At 45.7% G+C, this 22,535-nt stretch overlaps 2 protein-coding genes across 5 annotated transcripts in view; one reads left to right on the forward strand and one right to left on the reverse strand.

Moving 5' to 3' along the window:
• The window catches only part of DENND10 (DENN domain containing 10), a 23,406-nt gene extending 6,342 nt beyond the window's left edge, over window positions 1-17,064 (forward strand). For 2 of the 4 annotated variants that reach the window (XM_004374889.2, XM_023730003.1), the window contains 6 exons: window positions 2,003-2,151; window positions 3,179-3,290; window positions 4,939-5,039; window positions 8,927-9,034; window positions 10,995-11,089; window positions 13,006-14,506. In XM_004374889.2, coding sequence (XP_004374946.1) covers window positions 2,003-2,151; window positions 3,179-3,290; window positions 4,939-5,039; window positions 8,927-9,034; window positions 10,995-11,089; window positions 13,006-13,182 — 742 coding nt within the window. In that variant the 3' untranslated portion in view covers window positions 13,183-14,506. Of the gene's footprint in view, window positions 1-2,002; window positions 2,152-3,178; window positions 3,291-4,938; window positions 5,040-8,926; window positions 9,035-10,994; window positions 11,090-12,960; window positions 14,507-16,907 lie in introns of those variants that run through there. The other 2 variants (XM_023730001.1, XM_023730002.1) reach the window with 2 other exon arrangements.
• Window positions 16,954-22,535, reverse strand: part of SFXN4 (sideroflexin 4) — a 23,247-nt gene continuing 17,665 nt past the window's right edge. Inside the window, exons 12-14 of the mRNA XM_004374960.2 lie at window positions 21,323-21,408; window positions 18,886-19,003; window positions 16,954-17,158 (exon numbers count right to left, since the gene is read on the reverse strand). Of these exons, the coding sequence (XP_004375017.1) occupies window positions 17,081-17,158; window positions 18,886-19,003; window positions 21,323-21,408 (282 nt within the window). The 3' untranslated portion in view covers window positions 16,954-17,080. The remainder of the gene's footprint in view (window positions 17,159-18,885; window positions 19,004-21,322; window positions 21,409-22,535) is intronic.

Here is a 22,535-nt window from a genome sequence, read left to right on the forward strand (position 1 = left end):
TCGCAGCGTCCTGACACTGTACACTCTGGGTTCCCCTCGCAGCGTCCTGACACTGTACACTCTGGGTTCCCCTCGCAGCGTCCTGACACTGTACATTCTGGGTTCCCCTCTCAGTGTCCTGACACTGTACATTCTGGGTTCCCCTCTCAGCGTCCTGACACTGTACATTCTGCGTTCTCCTCTTCTATCACAGTGCAAGAGGAACAAGGACTCACAGCTGTTGCCACCCACCTGCTTTGACTGCCCTTGCTTGTGTACACACCCACATGCTCGAGCACACACCCCACACACGTGCATGTGTCTGTGTGCACGTGCACATGGTTAATATACAAACACTTTCTCATCACGGTGAGGTCAGCGTGGAGGTGTTTGCTTCCACTTCTCATGAGAGAAGCAGGCGAGCATGCCTTCCACAGTGCTGCTCACCAGGGCAGTGGAAGCTCAGATGGTAAAGCTCCATTCCCTGCGTGGGATCTAGGTCAACTGCCATAACCCCTTCATCTCCTAGTCCCCGCAGATGGTGGCCCTGTAGGGAGCCGGGGTTTCCAGCACACTTGGAATCAGCTGTGCAGGCCAGGTGTGGCAGCCAGGCTCCCTTCTCCATTGCTGTGTGGTGTTTCTATTTTACAATTTTATGGCATTTTGATTTTTAGTTGTTGGTGGTAATTCTTGTTGTTAGGTGCCGTTCAGTAGGTTCCGACTCATAGCGACCCTGTGTACAACAGAACGAAAATGATACGCTGCCCTGCCCTGCGCCGTCCTCACAGTCATTGCTGTGTTTGAGCCCATTGTTGCAGCCACTGTGTCAGTCCATCTTGTTGTGGGTCTTCCTCTTTTTTGCTGACCCTCTACTTTACAATTTTAATGGCATTTTTATTTTTAGTTGTTGGTAGTAATATAAGTACATGTTTAAAAAAATACAAATAATGCAGAAGGGTATAGAGTAAAAAGTAAGTCTCCTCCTGCCCCTGTTCCCCAGGCCCCCAGTACTGCCCCAACCCCGGAACAGGTTAATCTCCTATCAGGAGAGGTTTTCTTTGCATATAAGCATGTATATGATTTCGTGGGTTTGATTGTATTGTATCTATATGGGAGCTTACCATATTCATTATTCTCTACCTTTTTGTCTCAATTTGTGGACTGAACTAATAAAAACACACTTTATGATTGACAAAATTTGGCAAGCAGTTAAAACACTTGCCTTTTCACTTAACCTACAGTAAATATAATTTTCAAGTGATCTGTTTTAAACATCAGTTTTATTTCCTTCCTATTTTTCTATTCTGTTAGCTACTGAAAGGCCTGAGTAGACCCAGTAGTATTTCTCAAACAAAATTTCGTTTTAGTTGCTCACAGGAAGAGACTTCAGGGGACGAGACTGACTCCACGTGTGAGCTGTCAGTGCAGCCAGCTTCCTGTCAGCATATTCTGGACGTTTTAACTGGGAGATGAAAGTATCTAATGTGCATTTACCACCAGAAACTTAACGGCATTTTGATTTCTTAATTATCTAAACATAGCTACCTCTGGAAACTCTGATAAGTATGGGTTCTACAACTAATTCGTGCTTACCCTGTGAACAATGCATATGACTCCTTCCTTGTCAAAGGAAGTTCCAGCAATAAAACAGTTATGACTAAGAACACCACTTGTGAGTGTAAGACATAAAAAGAGGCAAGAAAAGTAGACAGTATTCTCAGGAATAATGGTACCTCAGAAAGTCCAGCGTCCATTCTCCTGCCTTAGTGGACTCCAGCAGGCTGCTGCAGCTGTAAGGAGAGAGCTGACTTCAAAAGAATTGCTGACTATCTCTCAAGTGTTGTTGTTTTTAATACATTTTCAGATTACAGAGGTGATACATGTTATGAAAATGTTCAGACATTCAAGTATATTAGCAGGTTGGCTTTAGGCTCTTTAGAAGACTCCAGTGCCTAGCCTTGGGGCATTTCTCCATGTGGTTCATGCCAGATAAAAGCACGGTCGTGTTTTTCCTTTCTTCCAGAATGTACCTGAAACATGGGAGCCCAGTTAAAATGATGGAGAGTTACATTGCAGTTCTGACAAAGGGGATATGCCAGAGTGAAGAGAATGGCTCGTTCCTTAGCAAGGACTTTGATGCCCGAAAGGCATACCTTGCAGGCTCCATCAAAGGTAAAAAAAAAAAAAAAAAAGAGCCAAGCAATAACTCGAAGAATATAATCTGTCACTGAATTAATACAAGTAGAAATTGTTGAACTGTTATATGTTTGGTTGCATTTATTTTCACCACAATAAAAAAGAAAAGAAAAAAACAAAACTCATCCCAACAACAACATCCTCAAGCCAAGGAAGGTCTCTCATTTAGTCTTCCTTGTGCCATCTTTCCATACGTTATGTTCATCAACTTCTGAGTTTCCTGCTTGGGTTAGAATTCTGTCAAAGGAAAGCCAGTTTCTTTGGTGGTCCTGCCCATGTTATTCTGACTGTGATAGAAATGTTCCTCACCAGTAGCTGAATTCATGGTTCGAGGTCTCCATTGTTCTCGTTTCCTTAGATCTTAGCAGTTAACTCTCACATCTGGAGATCTGAAGCCCCTGACCCCGAGTCCCTAACCCCACTCCCAGCCGTAGCTGGAAAATCCAAAATGGCAGAGGCCAGCACAGGGCTATGCCACAGCCTTCAGACTCCTCAGAGGAAGGAGAAGGAAATTCCGAAGGTGACGCTGGCCTTCGTTCACATCCTCCCACAGTGCCTCTGTCTTTGCTCTGGATCCTGCTGTTCTGAATGGTTGAGGTGTTGGGTGTTCATCAAGCTAACTGAAAAGGACTTAAGTAATGACCTGTGGGTCTCTGTGTATGGAAGAGGAAGGGGTTTGCGAGCATTTTTTTTAAGTCAGGAAGTTTTCAGGACACAGGAAGGTGCTGGTGCCCTTTCACATCATTTATTTCATTTAATCTGGGTTGGTCTACACATCCAGCATGGAGCCCTTCGGGGGCAGCTGTAGGCAGCTGTCACACATCCAGTGATCAGACTTATGGATGGGTACGCCCATCCACCAAATAAGGTGCTTCTGTGCTTACACTTGCTAAATTTATTCTCTGTATTGAAAAAGTTTTGCATTCTTATCACAAGAATTCTTGCTCATAAAAACTTTTATTTTCTTATATTTAATGCTGTAACATTGTCATTTTTTTTTAAGATATTGTATCTCAGTTTGGAATGGAAACTGTTATCTTATACACAGCACTGATGCTAAAGAAAAGAATTGTCGTCTATCATCCAAGAATAGAAGCTGTCCAGGAGTTTACCAGGTACGGATTCTAACCATTAAAAAGGGTGAACTGTGTTGGCCACCAATTTGGGCCACTAACATACCATGTGCTCTGTGCTTTTGCACAGTTGGTATAATTTGAATGTCTATAGGCTAGAAGGGAAATACCATTTTCATCTAATGTTTTAGTTTAGATCTAATAGTTCAAAATCACTGAATTAGATTCTTTTTTTTTTTTAAAGAACAGATTCTGATTTAAATTTGGAAATGTGAACATTCTAGAACAGGGAGTCAGCAAACTCTCCTACAAAGGGGCAGAGAGTAAATATTTTAGGCTTGCTGGCCATATGATCTCTGTTGCAACTACTCACTTTGCCGTCATTGTGCAAAAGCAGCCACTAAGTACTATGTAAACAAATAAGCATGGCTGTGTTCCAATAAAACTTTATTTACAAAAACAAGGAGCTGGCTTGTGGGCCATAGTTTGCCCACCTGTTTTAGAGTAAGTTGTTCTCGCTATAAATTTTACCAAAGACTCTTATTTTTATGATAAATATAGATTCATTGTAGTTTTTTGTTTCTTTACCAAATCAAAGTAGTTCTCAGATCCTTTTTTAAAAGCAGGGAAGTAGCATTTGTGCTGGGTTTACTGTATGCTGGGCATTGTGTAAGTCACCTTAAACTACTACATTTCCTCTTGACAAGGGCTCTGAAAGGACACAACCTCTCCGTTTTATGGATGAGAAAATTGAGGCTCAGAGAGGCAAAGTGATAAGATAATGAAAAGAACAAAGGCTTTTTAGTCAGAAAGATCTGGGTTAAATTCTGGGGAGAGCAACTTATTAGCTCTGTGACCATATAAAAGATACTTAACCTTTCTGAGCCTCAGTTTCTCTGTAAAATGAGGATGCTAATACCTTATAACATTGAAATCGTTTGTGTAAAGTGCTTGCTTAGCACATGCCTTGCCCATATTGTGTGCTTTAGAAATGCTTATGGTTACGGTCACGATTGGCTCAGATCTTAAATGAGAGGGCCAGAATTTTCACCCTGTTCTGTCTGGCTCTAAAACCTCATATTTTTCTACCCCACCATCTTTTTTCTTTATGCTTCTTAACCTGGGGTGTCCAAAACTACTGAGCAGGGCACCAGGGATTAACGAAGCCATGGATAAATCAGCACATCTTTCTGCATTAGCTGTTTTACCAGAAGTTTTCTTTAAGCAAACCTATTTTGTATAAAAACAAACACAAAGTGGTTTGCAAGCTTGACTGGAATTTTAAATATAAAATGGGAAACTTTGAAACAATTTTTCTTTTTTTTTTCCAAAACAATTTCTTGCTTGCAGAAGCCATTTTGGGTTTTCCCGCCAGACTCCCCCTCTGTCGCAGTCTGCAGAGTGGGATGTTTGGAGGAAAGCTTGAGAAGCGTCATTCTTGCCACCGTGGAGATCTTTGCAAACTTCACCTTGAGCTTTTTGCAGCCAGTCAGACCCAACAAGTGGAGTTTAAACCATTGCATTGCTTTTATTTGAAGCCTGTGGTATTGGCATGTTAGGGGTTGGTCTCTCTGATAGCTGTGTGCTTCTACCCTCTTAATTTCCTTGTCTGCAAGAGGAGGGGAGGAGGGCAGGTGCAGTCTCTAAGGTGCGGTCCAGCAACGTTTGAGTTCTTGCCTTGATTCCCCAGGACACTGCCTGCCCTGGTGTGGCATCGTCAGGACTGGACCACTCTTCATTCTTACGTGCACCTCAGCGGTGATGAGCTGGAAGCCCTGCAGATGTGCACAGGTAGCTGCAGGGACCAGGGCAGGAAATAGGCTGCTTTAAGGAGGGGAATACCGATAAAGAATTATTCCTTTGGTAAATTTAACCTATTTATGACTTGTAAAGTTGTAATTCTAAAAGTTTTCGTATCAGTGATTTGATCTAGGATCTTTAGATCTCATCTTGAGCCTTTCTATATTATTTCTCAAAGGAATAAAATTTTCTAAATGACATTATTGGACTTGTGTAACGATTACTAAGATTCTGTGAATAAATACGTAATGTATTTTTACTTTTTTCTATAGGTACCTTAACTTTCTAGTCACGTAGTTTTTTTGTTAAATTTAAGGTTACTATGTCTTTTATATTTTTATGGTATTTAAAGGTCCCTTCATAAGGCAATGATGATAATAAATGGTAGGGGCTTTGTTGCTCTTTAAATTATAAGATAGTCCTCACATACAAAAGAATACATTGTTTATGCAAGTTATAAAAATAAAAGAATACTCAGGGACTCACCATACAGATGACAAAGGAGGACACTGCCCATGCTCTGAAGCCCCCGCGTGCCTTCCCCTCCCAGGCCCGCTCCTTCTCAAGTAGTGTTTACTTTTCCCTTGCATCTCTTTGTGGATTTACTCCCCTCCCCCGGCCACACACACACAAACACATATTTGTAAACAACACGTTTAGTTTTGCTAAACTAACTTTATTTATATGGATTCATGATGGATGAATTCTTCTGTGGCCTGCATTTTTTGCTTAACATTTCATTTTTTTGTGTGGGATTCACCCGTGTTCATGTGGGTGTCTGTTGTCTTGCTCATGGTCCCTGCTATGCAGGATTCCATCAAATGATATAGCACAATCTCTCCATTTCTGTTTTTGTAGTTACTCATTTTTAGAACAGCAGTGCTTATTCTGGGTCTCTTGGCACACATATGTGAAAGTTTCTCTACGGTACACATCAGTGGGTAGAATTGCCAGGTTGTAAGCAGTACAGTGGTTACAGTGCTTGCCTGTTAACTGAAAGGTCAGCAGTTCGAATTCACCAGCCGCTCCGCAGAGGAAAGATGTGGCAGTCTGCTTCCAAAAAGATTTATAGCCTTGGAATCCCTATGGGGCAGTTCTACTCTGTCCTGTAGGCTCACTATGAGTCAGAATGGACTCGATAGCAATGGGTTTTTTTTGAAAGGATACAAATCTTCAACTTTGCTGGGTAATGCCAACTTGTTTTCCTTGGAGATTTTACCAGTTTACTGTCCCATTAGCAGTATAGGAAAGGCCCACTGCTTCCTGTCCTCAGCAGCACTGAGAGTTATCAGACAACCTGGTGGGTGTTCAGTCGTACTTAATTGTGGTCTAATTTGCCTTTTCCTGATTCCTAATGAGGTGAAGTGTATTTCTGTATGTTTAGTGCCATGTATGTTTCCTCTTCTGCAAAATGACTGAATGTTTTACTCATTTTTACACTTTGTTCTTTTTTCTTACTGATTGTTACAACTTTTTTATATAGTCACGATGTGAATCTACTGTTGATTATATATGCTCTAAAAATCTCCAAGTATGAAGCTTTATTTTTTTTTCCAGTGTCCTTATGTTGTCTTGAATTCTTCATTTTAATGTGTTGGAATTTATTAGACTTTCATGGTTTTAGTTTTTTGTATTTTAAGAAAATTCTAAGATATTCTCGTATATTTTCTTGCAAAGGTTTTTGAAGTTTTTTCTTTCCTAGTGAATTATTTTTTTTTAATTGTACTTCAGGTGAAGGCTTACAGAACAAATAGTTTCTCATGAAACAGTAGTACACATATTGTTTTATGACATTGGTTAACGACCCCACAACATGTCAACCCTCTAACTTCTCAACCTTTTTTTTTGGTGAAAATACACATAGCCAAAGATAACACCATTTCAAAAATTTCTACATGCACAGTTCAGTGACATTGACTACGCTCTTCCAGTTGTGCAGCTATTCTCACTTAAGATGAAGGCTTACAGAACAAAATAGTTTCCCATTTAACAGTTAGTAAACATGTTGCCCTATGACAATGGTTAACAATCTCACAACACATCAGCAATATCCTTACTCAACCTTGGGTTCCCTATCACCAGCTTCCTTGTCCCCTTCTGCCTTCTGGCCCTTGTCACTGGTTTTACGGGGCTGTCCACTCCCAGGCTGAACGGTGAACCTCGGAGATAACTTCATCACTGAGCTAAAAGGGTGTCTGGGGGCCATACTCTCAGGGTTTCTCCAGTCTCCTTTAGGGCAGTAAATCTGGTCTTTTTTTTTGTGAGTTAGAATTATGTTCTACATCCTTCTCCAGCTCTGTCCAGAACCCTCTTTTGTGATCCTGGTCAGAGCAGTCAGTGGTGGTAGCCGGGCACCATCTAGCTGTACTGGAACTCAGTCCGGTGGAGGCCTTGGTAGCTGTGGACCATTAGTCCTTCGGACTAGTCTTTTCCTTATATCCTGTTCTCTTCATTCTCCCTTGCTCCCGAAGGGATGAGACCAGTGGAGTATCTTAGATGGCCACTCACAGGCTTTTAAGACCCCAGATACTACTCACCAAGGTAGAATGTAGAACATTGTCTTTATAAACTGTGTTATGCCAGTTGAGCTAGATGTTCCCCGAGACCATGGTCCCCACAGCCCTCTGCCTAGCAATTCAGTCCCTCGGGGAGTTTGGATGTGTCTGTGGGGCTTCCATGACCTTTCCTTGTACAAGTTGTGCTAGTTTCCCCTGTATTGTGTACTGTCTCACCGTTCACCCAAGATACCACTTATCTATTGCCTATTTAGTATTTCCCCCCCACCCCTCCCATCCCTGGTAACCAACAAAGATTGTTCCATTTTGTGTGTGAACTTTTTCATGGGTTTTTACAGTAGAGGTCTCATACAATATTTGTCCTTTTGTGATTGACTTATTTCACTCAGCATAATGTCCTCCAGTTTCATCCATGTTATGAGATGCTTCACAGATTCACTGTTGTTCTTTCTCGTTGCATAGTACTCCATTGTGTGTATGTACCATAGTTTGTTTATCCATTCATCTGTTGATGGGCATCCCCAGTGAATTCTCTAATCCAGCTGGAATTAATTTTTCTGTAGTGTGTGAGGTTGGGATCCGATTTCCCACGTGGATAACCAGTCGGCCCATGAATCAGCTCCTTACTGACTAGTGTCCTCCTCTCTCCAGGGAGCAGCAGTATCCTCTCTGCCGTAGGTCACACTTTCTCATGTGTAAGTGGGCCTGTGTCTGGGCTCTCCGTGCTCCATTTTTGTTGCTGTTGTTGCTTTTAAATGTCCTCACTTGGCAACATAAAAATTTAGCAATGATAAATTGGCCCTCAAAAAGAACTTTTTTAAAAAACTGTATTGCCCTGTGAAATTCAGAAGTCTGGGAACCATTGTCTTAACACCAATTCCAGGAAAAAAAGCACTTGATTGAGAGGTCTGCTAGTTCTTGAGTTGCCCTGACTCCTTGAGCATTTTTTTTGTCTCAGATCTGAAATTAGTAAAATTAATGCCGTTTCCACCACGCTGTCCCTGAGGAACCCAGGCACTTGACTCTGACTTCTGGAGACAAAGACCTGATGGGGAGCATTAGTTAAGAGAAGCCTTTCTACTTCCGCTGCATTTGCCAATCTTGACCCAAATAGCAACGAGTGAAAGTAAACACTTTGCTTCAGCCCTGGTCCTTGACACTGAAATCTAATTTTGGAGCATTTTAAGTTGCGTGAATTTCTTCAGGCAGTTGACAGTAATGCACGGGGCACAGGGCATGACTCTTGTTCCCTGAATAAAGCAGTGATGACAAGCACCTGTGAGCTTTTAGACTCAATTCCTTTTTGTTCACAGTATGAGCTCATCCTACACCACAGTAATCTTGATCATTTTTGAACTGCAGGTTACATCGCTGGATTTGTAGACTTGGAGGTGAGCAATAGACCAGACCTCTATGATGTTTTTGTGAATCTGGCAGATAGTGAGATCACCATTGCGCCGCTTGCAAAAGGTCAGTTCTGTCTTTTCTTCTGCTATGTTGATACAAGGCATAAGCCAAGAAGTTGTGTTTTCTAGGCTGGTCTCTACAACTAGTATTTGAGGGCCAGCTCAGCCTGCTCTGCTGAAGCTGGAGGGATTTTTCTAGGTGTCCAACACATGGTATTTATTCTTAAAGACCTAGCCAAGTTAGCAGTATGTCCTGGGTGTTTATGCTGCACCGTATGTTAACAAGGTAAATAGTCTGTTTTTTGTTTCTTCACTTTTCTGTTTAAACGGGTTTGCTGCATAACAAATCACCTCAAAACTTCATGGTTTCAGACGACAAAGATTATCTCACAGCTTTGGTGGGTCAGGAATGTGGAAGTGGCTTAGCTGGGTGGTTCTGGCTCAGGGTCTCACGAAGTTTTCATCAAGGTGTTGGCCATGGCTGCAGTCATCTGATGGTGTGACTGCGACTGGAAAATCCACTTCCAAGCTCACTTGCATGGTTGTTGGCAGGAGGCCTCAGGTCCTCACTGTGTGGCCTCTCCATAGGGCAGCTTGAGTATCCTCCGGACATGGCAGTTGGCTTCCCCCAGAGAGAGGAGGAGGCGTGATGAGGAAAGGTGCCTTCTGGGACTTAGTCTTGGAAGTCACATACTGTCATTTCTATCATACTGTTTTTGTTAGAAGCAAGTCACCATGTCCAGTCAAACCTAAGGGGAGAGGAATTAGGCTCCACCTCTTAAAGGGAGGAGTGTCAAAGTTTGTAGACATTTATCACAACACAGGTTAAATTTACCCAGCACGGGGTTAAATATTTATAGTTTCCTGATGCCTGTATGGAAAATCTTTCTGAAGGACGGTCAGTGAGCCCAAGAGAGTGAAAGTGTTTTGGGGGCTAATGACCAAGAAAGGGAATTTTAGTGGCATAGTGTCATCTCTGGAGAAATTAATTCAACTGGTCCTCAGTGACGGCTACATAAAGCAGAAGAGATTAGGTTAAAAGTGTGTTGAGCCCCGGGCACTAGTCAGGAGTTGGTTTTAGATGGTAATTATTACTGATAATCAGCTTTTGCTTTGCCACATATCTTTGTCCTAAACGTGGGGCAGCCAAAGGCTGGCTGATCAAGACTTTTTGTTAGATGGATTCTGATTAAGTGAAGTTTTATCTAACAACTTCAAAATACTAGAACCAGAACTTGTTTTCCTTTCATTAGTTTTAAAATGACAAATACGATGCATATTCGTGGTGAAAAAATCAAAGTATAAAATCAGGCCTTCAGGAGACAGTGTCTTTCGTCAAGCCAAAGTGACAGAAAGCCAGCTGCAGCGAGGGCCACTAAACGTGCCGGCACTTCGGGACAGAGGGCTCCCCTCTCCCCGCGGTCGTCTGCTGCTCTGAGCCGGTAACGGCCTTGTCCCAGTCAGCACCGTTCGAATGGCATTTGCTCCTTGAAGCTACAGACAGAAATGTCTGTTCAGCTCCTTGCTGCAGAAGGTACCGTATGTGACTAACGTGACCACAGTTGTTTCCTTTGCTCAGTGTGGTATCCACAGAGCTGACAGGAAGCACCGCTTTCACAAAGTCCCTGCCAGAAAGATACACTTACATTCTCAGCTGTCAAGACCTGGACAGAAAAGTCAGGCTCTTGGCTTAAAATGACAACTTATTCACAGTCAGAAGTTTTCATTAGGTTTTGTCTAGAAAGAAAAGTAAGAATTCTTGTTAGGTGGGTGTGAGGGGGAATTTGGTTTGGTTCTGACTGCTTTTTATTTTGAACACGAAGCCTAATAATCAGGATTGTTCCTTCCCTCCTAGCATGGCGGCGTATCTGCTTCTAGTGATAAAATGGAAAGATGTGGGGGGGGTGTCCGTCGCTTTTTGACAATTCTGTCAGTATGTTCTCTCGAGTTTCAGATAGATGGCATGATTACTTTTTATCATAAAAACTTCTGAATATTCACACAAATATTCTTCATCTCACCAGAGACCATGACAATGGGGAAACTGCACAAAGAAATCGGTCAGCTAATTGTCCAGTCTGCAGAAGACCCTGAGAAGTCAGAGAGCCAGGTTATTAAGGTAACTCCTTAGTCTGCCGACTTACTCAGAATCCTGAAACGGCGTCGCTGGCCAGCGTGTGGCTGAGCTGCGTGGTACCTGCTGTCCCCATGAATAAGTGAAGTGAAGTGGGAGAGAGCAGCAGGCAGAGGCTCAGATGAGGGCTTGCAAGATGGCCGTGGTGATGATAAGCAGGAGCGGGGGCCACCGTGGCTGAGTCAGTTATCAGGCTCTGCAGCCAGATGTATCCAGGGCCCAGTGCTGAAGCCAGCCATTGATAGCAGAAGTGTAACTGCCAAGTGGTCTGGAAGGCTTTCGAGGCCAGCTGGTGCGTTTCCTCTCAGGACAGTTTCCATGGAGGAACAAACTGCAAAGCAAAGGTTGCTGCTGGGCATGAGGAACTAGATAGAGGGTCTGAGTGCAGCTCTACTGGACTGGCTCCAGGACGGTGGTAATCCCATAATCATACCCCTGCCAACTTAGCCAACTCTGCTTTCACACTGCAGACCTAGCTCCTCTGCGGTATGCCTGTCACGCTGCCTGGTTTCCGTGTGGCCCAGTCGGCACCCTCTCCTCTCCCCTCGCCGGATTGGGATGGCAAGTGGTTTTACTTCCTGTGCAAAGTCCAGCTAACTGGAAGAAGCAGCGTGGGGTTCTGTGGTGATAAGGACTTGAGTTTGTGTTGAGGTTAAGGGGAAAGTGGACCATGTGATTGATTAGCAATGTCTGCCATGAGCACAGGAGTGGATAATAGCCCAGATGTCAGGTATTTATTATTCCTGCACTAGACTGGGAGGCCTGGAAAGGGTGATTCTTACTCGTTTCACCCCTGGAGGGGGGCTCATCTTCAGTTTCTTGGGGTAGGCACAGGAGCCCCCTGTGGACTGATCCCAGGTGGGTTCCCTCCAAGCAACGTGATGGCAGTGGGGAGAGTACAGGCTTTGAAGACACACAGACACGGAGGTGAATTTGAGCCCTGCTATCTGACAGTTGTATGGTCATGGGCAGGTCACCTTTCTGAACCTAGGTTTTCTCATCTGGAAAGAGGAGCCTTGTTGCGAGAAGAAAGGATAACGGATGGAAAAACCTAGTGGCTAGCACATCATGGGCACCCGACAGATGAACTCCTTTCCTACAATTCAGTCTTTTTCTCCTCTTCCTCCTTTGACCTGCATCTTATTGCCCTTTCAACCAGAGAAAGTAGATGAGGAAGCAGAGTCAGTGGAACTTCAGCCCCCATGTTTTCCTGCTATTTGTATCTATTCATTTGACTAGCCTCAGTGGATATGGATTGGGGGAAGATAAAAGTTTGGGGTATCAGTGGGCTCTCCGGGCAGATGGACTTGAGTATGGAGCTTTCACGGCTAGAGGTGATGGGGCGTGAGCTAAAGATTTGGGAGATGCTGTCTCCATTTTATAGCTGGAACAACCTAAGCCTTGGAGAAATTGAAGAGTATGCCCAAGGATCTTATGGCGTACGTGTTAGGTATGGAAGCCCCAGCACGCACCCTCTTCTTCCCATTATTCTGGTCAGCCTTTTTTTTTTTTTTTAAATTGTACTTCAGGTGAAGGCTTACAGAACAAATAGTTTCTCGTGAAACAGTAGTACACATATTGTTTTATGACAGTGGTTAACAACCCCACAACATGTCAACACTCTCCCTTCTCATCTGGTCAGCCTTTTGTAGCATGAATGGGGAATTGCGGTGAAGTGAGCCTTCAGCCTAGATGCGTGCTGGAGTCAAGTGTATTCTCCACTGTGTTTCTTGGATGGGTGGTGGGGGCTGGAAGGCACTGCTGGGCGGCTTCACCCTCAGCCCTCAGGGCTCTGCCATCGAAGTGTGATGGAGGAGAGGGACACGGCTCATTTGGTTCTCGTTTGTTCCCTTTAGATTTTTTGATACTAACACACTGCATATTTTCCTGTTCTATGAAAGGACATTTCCCTGAAAACAAGAGAGCTCTTAACCAACCTAGCGTCATTTGCAGAAGTTTCAGACGGTGGACAAAGGCCAGCACTCAGCTTGGAAACACTAAAGCAGAAACGGTTTCCACCAGCCACAGAAAACTTCCTTTATCATCTAGCGGCAGCTGAACACATGCTGAAAATCTGACTTTGTGGGCGGATCTAAAGCTCCCCTTTCACTATGATTATCCACTCAACATGTAAAATACTAAAAATAACAAAAAATGTTATATTTTTAATGATTTATTAGAAAGTATTGAAATTTGATGTGAAAAACATTGGAACACATATGGAAACACGTCTGATGAGTTTTATGCCTCCCGTCAGTGCTGGACAAAGTGCTGTCTCTACTGTAGACAACGCCGAACGGCCGACATCCTGGAATACAAGGAACGCTCTGCCCAGCTCCCCTGCAAGTCCCAGCAGATCCGCCCGCCTTCGTCATTCTAAGTTCCCGTCTGTCTCACTGTCTAGCCGCAAACTAACGGGTTATTTTCAGAAAGCTCCCTGAAATTTTGTTTTGTATTCTTCTAGGAAGAACTTCAATTCCTCATGAGGAACTCTACTTTTTAAGCCAAACTACTAACTTTTCTGCACAGCTGTCTAAACGATCATTCAAAAGACCCTGCAGTTGCACTTTGTTGTAAAAGAAAAAAAAATTTTTTTTTTTTGGCCTTTGAACATTTTGCCTATGGGGGTTTTGCGTAGATTTTATACTTGCGTAGACAACTTTAATAATCCATATTTATACTGTCTCAGAGGTAAACTTAAGCCATTAATACTATTCAGTTAGCCCTGTTGCTAGCAATATTATGAAAAAGATGCCAGTCCTTATATTTTAACCCATTGCCATCGAGTTGATTCTCACGTATAGCGACCCTATAGGACAGAGTAGAACTGCCCCATAGGGTTTTCAAGGAGCAGCTGGTGGATTCGAACTGCCAATATTTGGTTAGCAGCCGTAGCTCTTGACCACTGCGCCAGCAGAGTAAAATAAGAAGCTGGTTTTGAATATAACTGTATGACCGGAACAGTGACTGTATATGGTTGGGAAGAGACTCAGAATGAACGTCTTGCAGGGGCCCAGACGAACAACTTCAAACAACTTCAGTAAAAACGATTCGGCTACGTGTGAAGGGACCTGTGTTCAGTACATACCTTTTTCATAATGAGAGACCTTAAAATTATCAAATAAGCATGGAGGTCTAAATTATGTACTTGTTATTTTTTGTATTTGTATTAATCATGAAATATTGTTTTTCACTCCAGTTAACACTGATGTCCTTAGAAATCTTACCCAGAAAAACGTTTGCAAAAAAACTTGTTGGTATCAGATCTTTATTCTTAGTGTTGGACATTTATTAAGCAAAAATAAAAAATAGCCTTTTCTCCTCCTTCCTTGGGTGGGGACAGGAGGAGATGGGAAATGAGATGTTTACTGAGGCAAACAATTGAATATTAAATCTGCACTTAATGAAAATGAATGCTAACATCTTGTTCTCCGTTTTTTTTTTTTTTTTGGTATTACTATATTAGCTAATGATCAAATGTTAAAATTACACATTTATAAAGCAGAAATGGAACTATTTTGATACTTAACAAAGTTTAGGTAGGTGAAGAATTATGCCTTCTTACTCTAATTCTCGCTACTCCAAACAAACAAAAAAATCCTTCTCAACTTCAGACCCACCGGGGAATTATTAAAGAGCATTTGAAAGCTAAGCCTCCCAGGCTCCTTCCCTCCCCAGCCTGGCCCTGCCCTTTCTCCCCGTGCTGTGGCCCGCCCCGACCCCCCTTCCTAGAGCTGACTCTAATGGCAGCGAGGTTTCTTCTCCTTCACATTCCTGCTCCGCATCTTTCGTGGCTAAACCCCCACCCGGAGCCTCTGCACACTCTTGTTCTCGCCCTTTAATTTTCTGTAGTGTCAGCTTGTGAGTCTGGTGAACCATCTGGTAGATAATTTTTCACATACTGTCCTTTTAGACCATTTCAAAACCCCTTTGACTAAATCTTGAAATAACCGTCACTCTGGCCCAGGGAAAAGAAAACTGAAAGCCACAGACATACTCTGGTGACTCGAGAGGGTGTGCTGGAGACAGTCTCCGTCCTACGAGTGCTGGGTCCCGACTTTGTGCCATGCAGTGTGTTGTATGCTGAGGCCACCCTGGTGGAGATGTGGCATGTGCTCTCAAAGCACAGTGTCCACAGGAGGGCCAGGAAACATTATTGCATTGTAGTGGGGCAAGTGTTAGACATGATATGGGAAGCACATAGGAGGAGCACCTAACCCAGAACTGTGAATCCTGGAAGGCTTCCTGGAGGCAGTGATAGACAACTAAATCCCACCTGAAGCATAAGCAGGGGTAAGCCCAGGGCAGAGGGAACAGCTTGTGTGAAGGCCCAGAGTAAAGACCATGGCCCATTTGAGGAACTAGATGTCGGACCAGAGTGAGCAGAGTAGCAAGAGATGAATAAAGTTCTTGCCTGCCATGGTAAGGAATTTGGACTTGAACCTGACACACCGCGAATCTAGTGTTTAATGTTTAAGCAGATGTGGTTTGGAAGAGCGGGCTGGAACGCGTTGGAGTTAGCCTGGAGGCCGGCCAGCCAGGTCAGGTGCTGTTGCAGCAGTACCAGCAGGGGGTGCTGTTGGACTGAACTGGGCCGGTAGCAGTGGCCATGGAGGTGATTTCTAGAGATCTGTCTCTATGGTGCTCGTCTATTAAATAGCAGTAGGGGGAGAGGGAGGAGTAAAGGGGATCCCCAGGACCCAGGCTTACACAACTGGGTAAATGGTACCATTTACTGAGGTTTGGGGGGTTGAGTTTTAGGTGTCTGTGAGTCATAAATGGCAAAGCACAGCAAGCAGAGGACGTGGGTCTGCTGGGCTCAGCTCTGAGACAGCATTTCGGGAGGAGCATGGCTGAACACAGTGGAAGGTGGGGTGGGGCAGTGAGGGTGGATAAGTCTTGGCTACAGATGGGCTTTTCAGCTGGCTTTTTAATGAGGCACGTGACTCCAGCAGTTTAAAATCTATTGGGAAGGAGCCAGCAGAGAGGGAGACTGAAGCCAGAGAGGACACAGAGTCCACAGAACAAGGCCCCCCGAGGAAACAGGGATGGGCCCAAAGCGTGGGGACAGCTTACCTCGGGGGGAGGAGGAGGAAGGGACAGTTGTGGGTGGAGGGAGGTTTTCGGATTTGGTGCCAGCAGGTTCCATTCCTGGCCAATGGCATGGTTTTCACTGTGGAGTGGAAGGTGGGGTCATTTGCCAGTGAGGAGAAAGAAGGGACTTAGAGCTGGGGGGCAGGTGACAAATGTTCAGTACTTGTCCAGAACAGGAGTAAGCTGAGTAGGGTAACGGGATTGCTTTGGGGGATGGAGGCCTTAATCACCCCTGGGAGGTTCGTTTTTGTCCTGAGCTGTACCATCATATAAGGCCTATGCCCTGGGCCTGGGGGATCCTCAAAGACACTGGCCGGGACAGGCAGCCATTGGAGGGGAGCTTTGGATGGGACGCACGCCCAGACCTGAAAGGCACCGTGTGGCCCGTGATACATCTGGGGAGATGCCTTGGGTGGGCTGGCGGGACACCTCCTGGCCTCAGGTTCTGCAAGTGGATCAGCCACCACAGACAGGACAGGAGGCGCCCACCCCCACCCAGCCCAGGACCACATTCAGCCACCTCTGTGCCCACCTTGGCCCAACAGGGTATTTTCAAGGCCCACAAGTTTATTGGTAATTTTACAGTTTCCTTCCACAAGCTGACAAACAAACAGAAAGATGATTATCACCCATCCCCCCAGAAATCCTGTAGGGGTGTGTCACCTGGGACCCCCCACCCCAACCCCAGCATTTCTCTTCTTCCATCCAGGTTCAAAACCCCAGACATGAAGAGCTCTGAAGTGGCCTCTGCCTGCGTACCCACGAGCGTCCTCTCTACACAGACACCGAGGGTCCCAGAGACCTGGCGGGGTAATCCAAACACAAACCTGAAGAGGGGAAGGCATTCAAGCAGGAAGCAGGTAGATTCACCTAAAACTCGCCCTACACCCCTCTGTTATAGAAGAGTTCTGTCTCTTCTGTTGAAGACCGAATTTCCTCTTCAAGTTTACTGCACTGTATCTGAAAAAAAGAGTTCGATTCTTACGATTTTCAGTAACTTGCCTTAGAAGCCAAATTAAAACTCATTTTCAAAAGCAACTATTTTATAATCCATCTTTTTTAGTGGTGCCCAATTTATAGCAAAAACATAACCATAAAATATTTTTTATGGAAAATCTCAAATATAACCAAATGTAGGCAGAATATAATGAACCCTCACGTACTCAGCACCCAGCTTTAACTATCAGCAACCTGCCAATCTTATCTCATCAACCATCTCTCATGCCTAGTTGTGTGTTCTTCCCCCTCAATGTACTTTAGGTGGTGCAGTGGTTAAGAGCTCGGCTGTAACCAAAAGGTTGGCAGTTCAAATCCACCAGCTGCTCCTTGGAAACCCTGTGGGGCAGTTCTACTCTGTCCTGTAGGGTAGCTATGAGTTGGAATCAACTCGATGGCAATGTTTTTTTTTTTTAAGGTACTTTAAGATAATCTGCAGATGTGTCATTTCACTGACAAATACCTCAATGTGAAATTACAAATCATAAAATAACTACTATGACATTATCACCACCACCGTCATTAACAAGAATCCCCTATCTTAAAAGCTAGCGAGTGGTCATCTAAGATGCATCAATTGGTCCCGCCCTACCTGAAGTAAAGAATGAAGAACACCAAAGACACAAGGAAAGTATTAGTCCAAGAGACAGAAAGGGCCACATAAACCAGAGACTTCATCAGCCTGAGACCAGAAGAACTAGATTGTACCCGGCTACCACCCATGATTACTCTCACAGGGAACACCACAGAATCCCTGATGGAGCAGGAGAAAAGTGGGGTGCAGAACTCAAATTCTAGTAAAAAGACCAGACTTAATGGTTTGATTGAGACTGGAGGGACCCTGGAAGACATGGCCCCCAGACTCTTTTAGCTCAAAACTAAAACCATCCCTGAGGCCAACTCTTCAGATGAAGATTAGACTGGACTATGGGACATAAAATGATATTTGTGAAGAGTGTGCTTCTTAGCTCAAGTAGCTACATAAGACTAAATGGGCAGCTTCTGTCTAGAGGTGAGATGAGAAGGCAGAGATGTCAGGAGCTGGTTGAATGGACACCGGAAATCCGGAGTGGAAAGGAGGAGTGTGCTGTCACAGTACAGGGAGAGCAACTAGGGTCACATAACAAGGTATGTAAAAATTTTTGTATGAGATACCAACTTGAATTGTAAACTTTCACTTATAGCACAATTAAAAAAAAAAAAATCCCCTAATAGCATCTAATACTCAGCCATGTTTAGACTTCCCCAGTGGTCTCAAAGGTGTCTTTCTAGTCTAACAAGCAAATGCACAGCTGACACTGGCAGGGATGGACAGCGACTGGAAGGGAGCTTTGGATGGGACACACAAACCTGTCCACACTGGAAGGCCCCACCCCGCAATGCATCTGGAGCCCTGGGCGGGCTGGCAGGACTTCTCCCAGAGTCGCACTCTACAAGTGTATTGCCCACTGCAGACAGGACAGGGAGGCGCCCCCGCCAGCCCAGGACTACCATTCAGCCACCTCCATGCCCACCTTGGCCCAACAGGGCATTCTCAAAGTTCCCCAAACACCAAGATGGCTGGGGGGTCAGGAGGGGAGATGGACCTCACTTCTGCCTCTGCTCTGGCCCTGGGAATTCTGTCCCCTCAAAGTGGGATTCACTATTGTCCACAGAGTAGTGTGAGAGGGGCGAGTGGTGGGGGGACTTACCTGTCCAATCTGTGGGAACATGCCAAAGGAGACTGGCACCATCAACCCCATGACCAGGATGGTACAGGACAGCTTCACAGCCCATAAGGACCTTGGGTGCTGCAGGAAACACTGAGTCCTGGAAGAAACAGAGTGCTGCTGATGGACGACGCCGAACCTCACAGGGCCATGCAGATGCGGGCCTCCAGGGGGACTACTTCTCTCATGGGCAGCTGCAGGACAGCTGATATTTAGGCCTGCGCCGTGGTTTCCCCCCTCCACACCACACCCACTGTTGCTGATTTGATTCTGACTCACAGTGACCCTACAGGACAGAGTACAACTGCCCCCTGCAGTTTCCAAGGCTGTCATCTTTACAGAAGCAGACTGCCATGTCTTTCTCCCATGGAGTGGCTGGTGGTTCGAACTACCGACTTTTCAGTTAAAAACAGAGCGCTTTAACCATTGCACCACCGGAGCTCCTTCCTTGGCTCCCACCAACCCCCAAATAGGCAATGAAAATGGCCACACTGACTGCGCAGGCTTCCAACACCTCAGGCACGGTGCTAAGCACTTTACATGCGGGTTCTCACTCGATCCCCACAGCCCCGAGGTGTGTGTTATCTCCCCTCAGTGCTCGGGAGTTGGCACAACTCGTGGCAACCCCGTGCACAAAAGCACAAAATGCTGCCTGATCCCGTGCCATCCCGATGATGGGTTGTGGATGGGACCACTGAGATCCATAGTGTTTATATCGGCTGAGTTTCAGAAGCAGAGCTTGGACTTTTTCCTAGTCCATCTTGGTCTGGAAGCTCCGCTGAAACCCGTTCACAATCATAGCAACACACAAACGTCTGTGGACAGACAGGTGGTGGCTGCACATGAGGTGCCTTAGCTGGGAATCAAACCCAGGTCTCCTGCAGGGAAGGCGACAATTCTACCATTGAACCAATGTCCCCCTCATCCCCTTCCAAACGAGGAAAGAGGCAACGACTTATGAAGTAACTTGTCTAAAATCCCACAGCTCCAACATGCTGGGCCAGAGATCCTAGGGCCTGTGCTCCCAGCCTGGGCACCCGGACCCTTTGGAGTTGTAAGAGACAGTGTGGTGTCCTGGCCCAGGAGCCAGAGACCTGAGGCCATGGACACAGTATGTGCCCTCAGGCAAGCTGCTTTCCCCTTCTGAGCTTTGGTTTTTTCCAGCTGCAAAATGAGGGGTGAGGTACAAGATCCGCCCCAGGTCACCCCATGGCACACGGTCCTTCTGGCACCCCAAAGCCACCGGGAGAGCAGGACCACCGCTTCCCACTAGGCAGCCTGTGCCATTCATGTAGGCACTGTGGGGTGGACCAGAGGGCCCCAACTTCCACAGGAGCTCCAGCTCCAAGGCCAGCCAGAGTGACCAGAAGACCCCAACCTAGAAGAGGCTGCACTCACCCGGCTGGGCCAGGCATGGGGAGTTACAGTTGGCTCTGCCCAGGACACCGCCCCTACTTCCTGAAAATGTGCTCCATATGTGGTTCTGGTGGGGCTGGAGTGGGTTAGCCCACCATGGGCATGTGACCCAACTTGGGCCGATCAGAATCCTTCCCTGGGAGTTTCCGAACTGAGTGGAAGACATGCCCCCCTCACCCCCAGGTACGTTGAGGTTTTTTTTTTTAATCTCTGATCAGGAAGCTGTGAGAGTATGAGCTGAGAGCTTCCAGCAGCCATGTCCTTTGTCAATGTGAAGCAGCCCACGTGTAGCAAGAGAGAAGACAGCAGACACCCAGGAAGGAAAGGAAGGGAGGAGTGTCCTAGCACAGAAGTTCCTGTTCAAGCTGCTACAGGCTACGCTCCCTTCCCGCATCTGTCACCTAGACCAATACATCTCCCTGCTGGCCCAGCTACTTCTAGTCAGGCTTCTGATACTCCAACCCCAGAACACTCACTGATCCCCAGGCCCTCCTCCTAACAGGCCCTTCTGGCTTCTCAAAATGGGTGACAGTCTCTTGAATCTGGGGCCACATAAGTGAATTTTTCTTCAAGTGTACAATTCGGTGGATTTTAGTATATTCTCAGAGTACTTAAGCTAATTTAAAACATGGTTAGAATTGGGGTCAGGGGCTTGAGCAATATTCAGAGCACATCAGAGCTGGAAGAACCTGCAGATCATCCAAACTCATCATTCCAGAAGTGAGGAAATGTGCCTCCACAGGCTCTTGGACGTGCCCAAGGACAGTGACCGACGGCAGAGCCTGGGCCAGAGTCCAGGTTTGCTGGAATGCACACATCTGGATTTTCATGCCATGCCAAACACAGCTTCACTGTCCTAACTGTGATGAAGAATGTTCAGTAGGAAGAATACCGAAGCCACTGCTTCCCATCCCTCCCACCAGCTTCAGTAGTTAACACTTTTTATATGGATTTGGACTGTCACATGTTGACTCCTACCTGGGGTGATGAGCAGACCTCTTACCTTTTGAAAAAGTATGCTAAGACTTCTGGGACACAGGCTGAGGTCCCAAACAACACTGTTCTGGATATTGCTGTTTCTTTGACCGCCTGGTGGAAAAGGAAAAAGAGCAGCTTAACACATGGGGTGGGAGGATTTCTTGGGATCCAACAACTCACAACAGAGACGAGCGAACAGCACCTCTCCTTTCTCACTTCGGAAAATATCGCACGTGGAAGGAGATGCCGGCAACACCTGAGAGCACCTTTCCTGGGCAGGTATGCAGAGGACAGCTGGGGTCGGTGCCAGGGGAACCAGGGAGGGCTTTTAGCTCCCCCACGACAGTTATCTCCATCAGTTCCCACAAACCACCCCAAATGAAATACTCACCAAGTCCGAGCGACTTACAGACAAATCCTCACTTAGAACCAAGGTAGTCCCCTTGGTGGAAATGCTGGATTTGACACTGAGATCCACTCCACGTTTTCCTCTGGATCCAGGACTCTGCCACTGGCCTCTGCACTATCCTGACTGCTCCCCAGTCAATCCCATGCCCACCAATGCAAGGAGCCCTGGTGACACACTGGTTAAGCACGCAGCTGCTAACCGAAGGGCTGGCTGCTAAACGAAAGGTCAGCAGTTCAAACCCACCAGCAGCTCCACGAAAGAAAAGACCAGGTGATTAGCTCCTGTGAAAACTACAGCCTCGGAAACCCTGTGGGCAGTCCTGCTCTGTCTTATGGGGTCGCCAGGAGTGGATTCTGACTCAACAGCACACAACCACCACCCCCACCACCCGGTGCATGCATCCTCCAGCAGCTCAGCTCAGAGCACACAGGCCAGGCAGCACACCTGCATGTACCGAACCCACCTGAGTGTGCTCACCGTTCCCTTGTACAGCTAAAAGTCTTGTGCTACAGAGTTTTGTTTTGCCTCAGTATGTAAGTATAGCTTGTAACATTTTGCTCTTTTCTATAGTGTGCTGTTAGTTGCTATGGAGTTGATTCTGACTCATGGTGACCCCATGTGTACAGAGTAGAACTGCTACATAGAGTTTTCAAGACTGTGACCTTTTGGAAACAGATCGCCAGGCCTGTCTTCTGATGCACATCTGGGTGGGCTCGAACCGCCAACCTTCTGGCTAGTAGTTGAGCACTTAAACATTTGCGCCACCCAGGGACTCCTTTCTTTTTTTTTTTTTAATATTTTATTGTACTTCAGGTGAAGGCTTACAGAA

Source organism: Trichechus manatus, unplaced genomic scaffold (genome assembly GCF_000243295.1).
Source record: "Trichechus manatus latirostris isolate Lorelei unplaced genomic scaffold, TriManLat1.0 scaffold00031, whole genome shotgun sequence".
Classification (NCBI taxonomy): domain Eukaryota; kingdom Metazoa; phylum Chordata; class Mammalia; order Sirenia; family Trichechidae; genus Trichechus; species Trichechus manatus.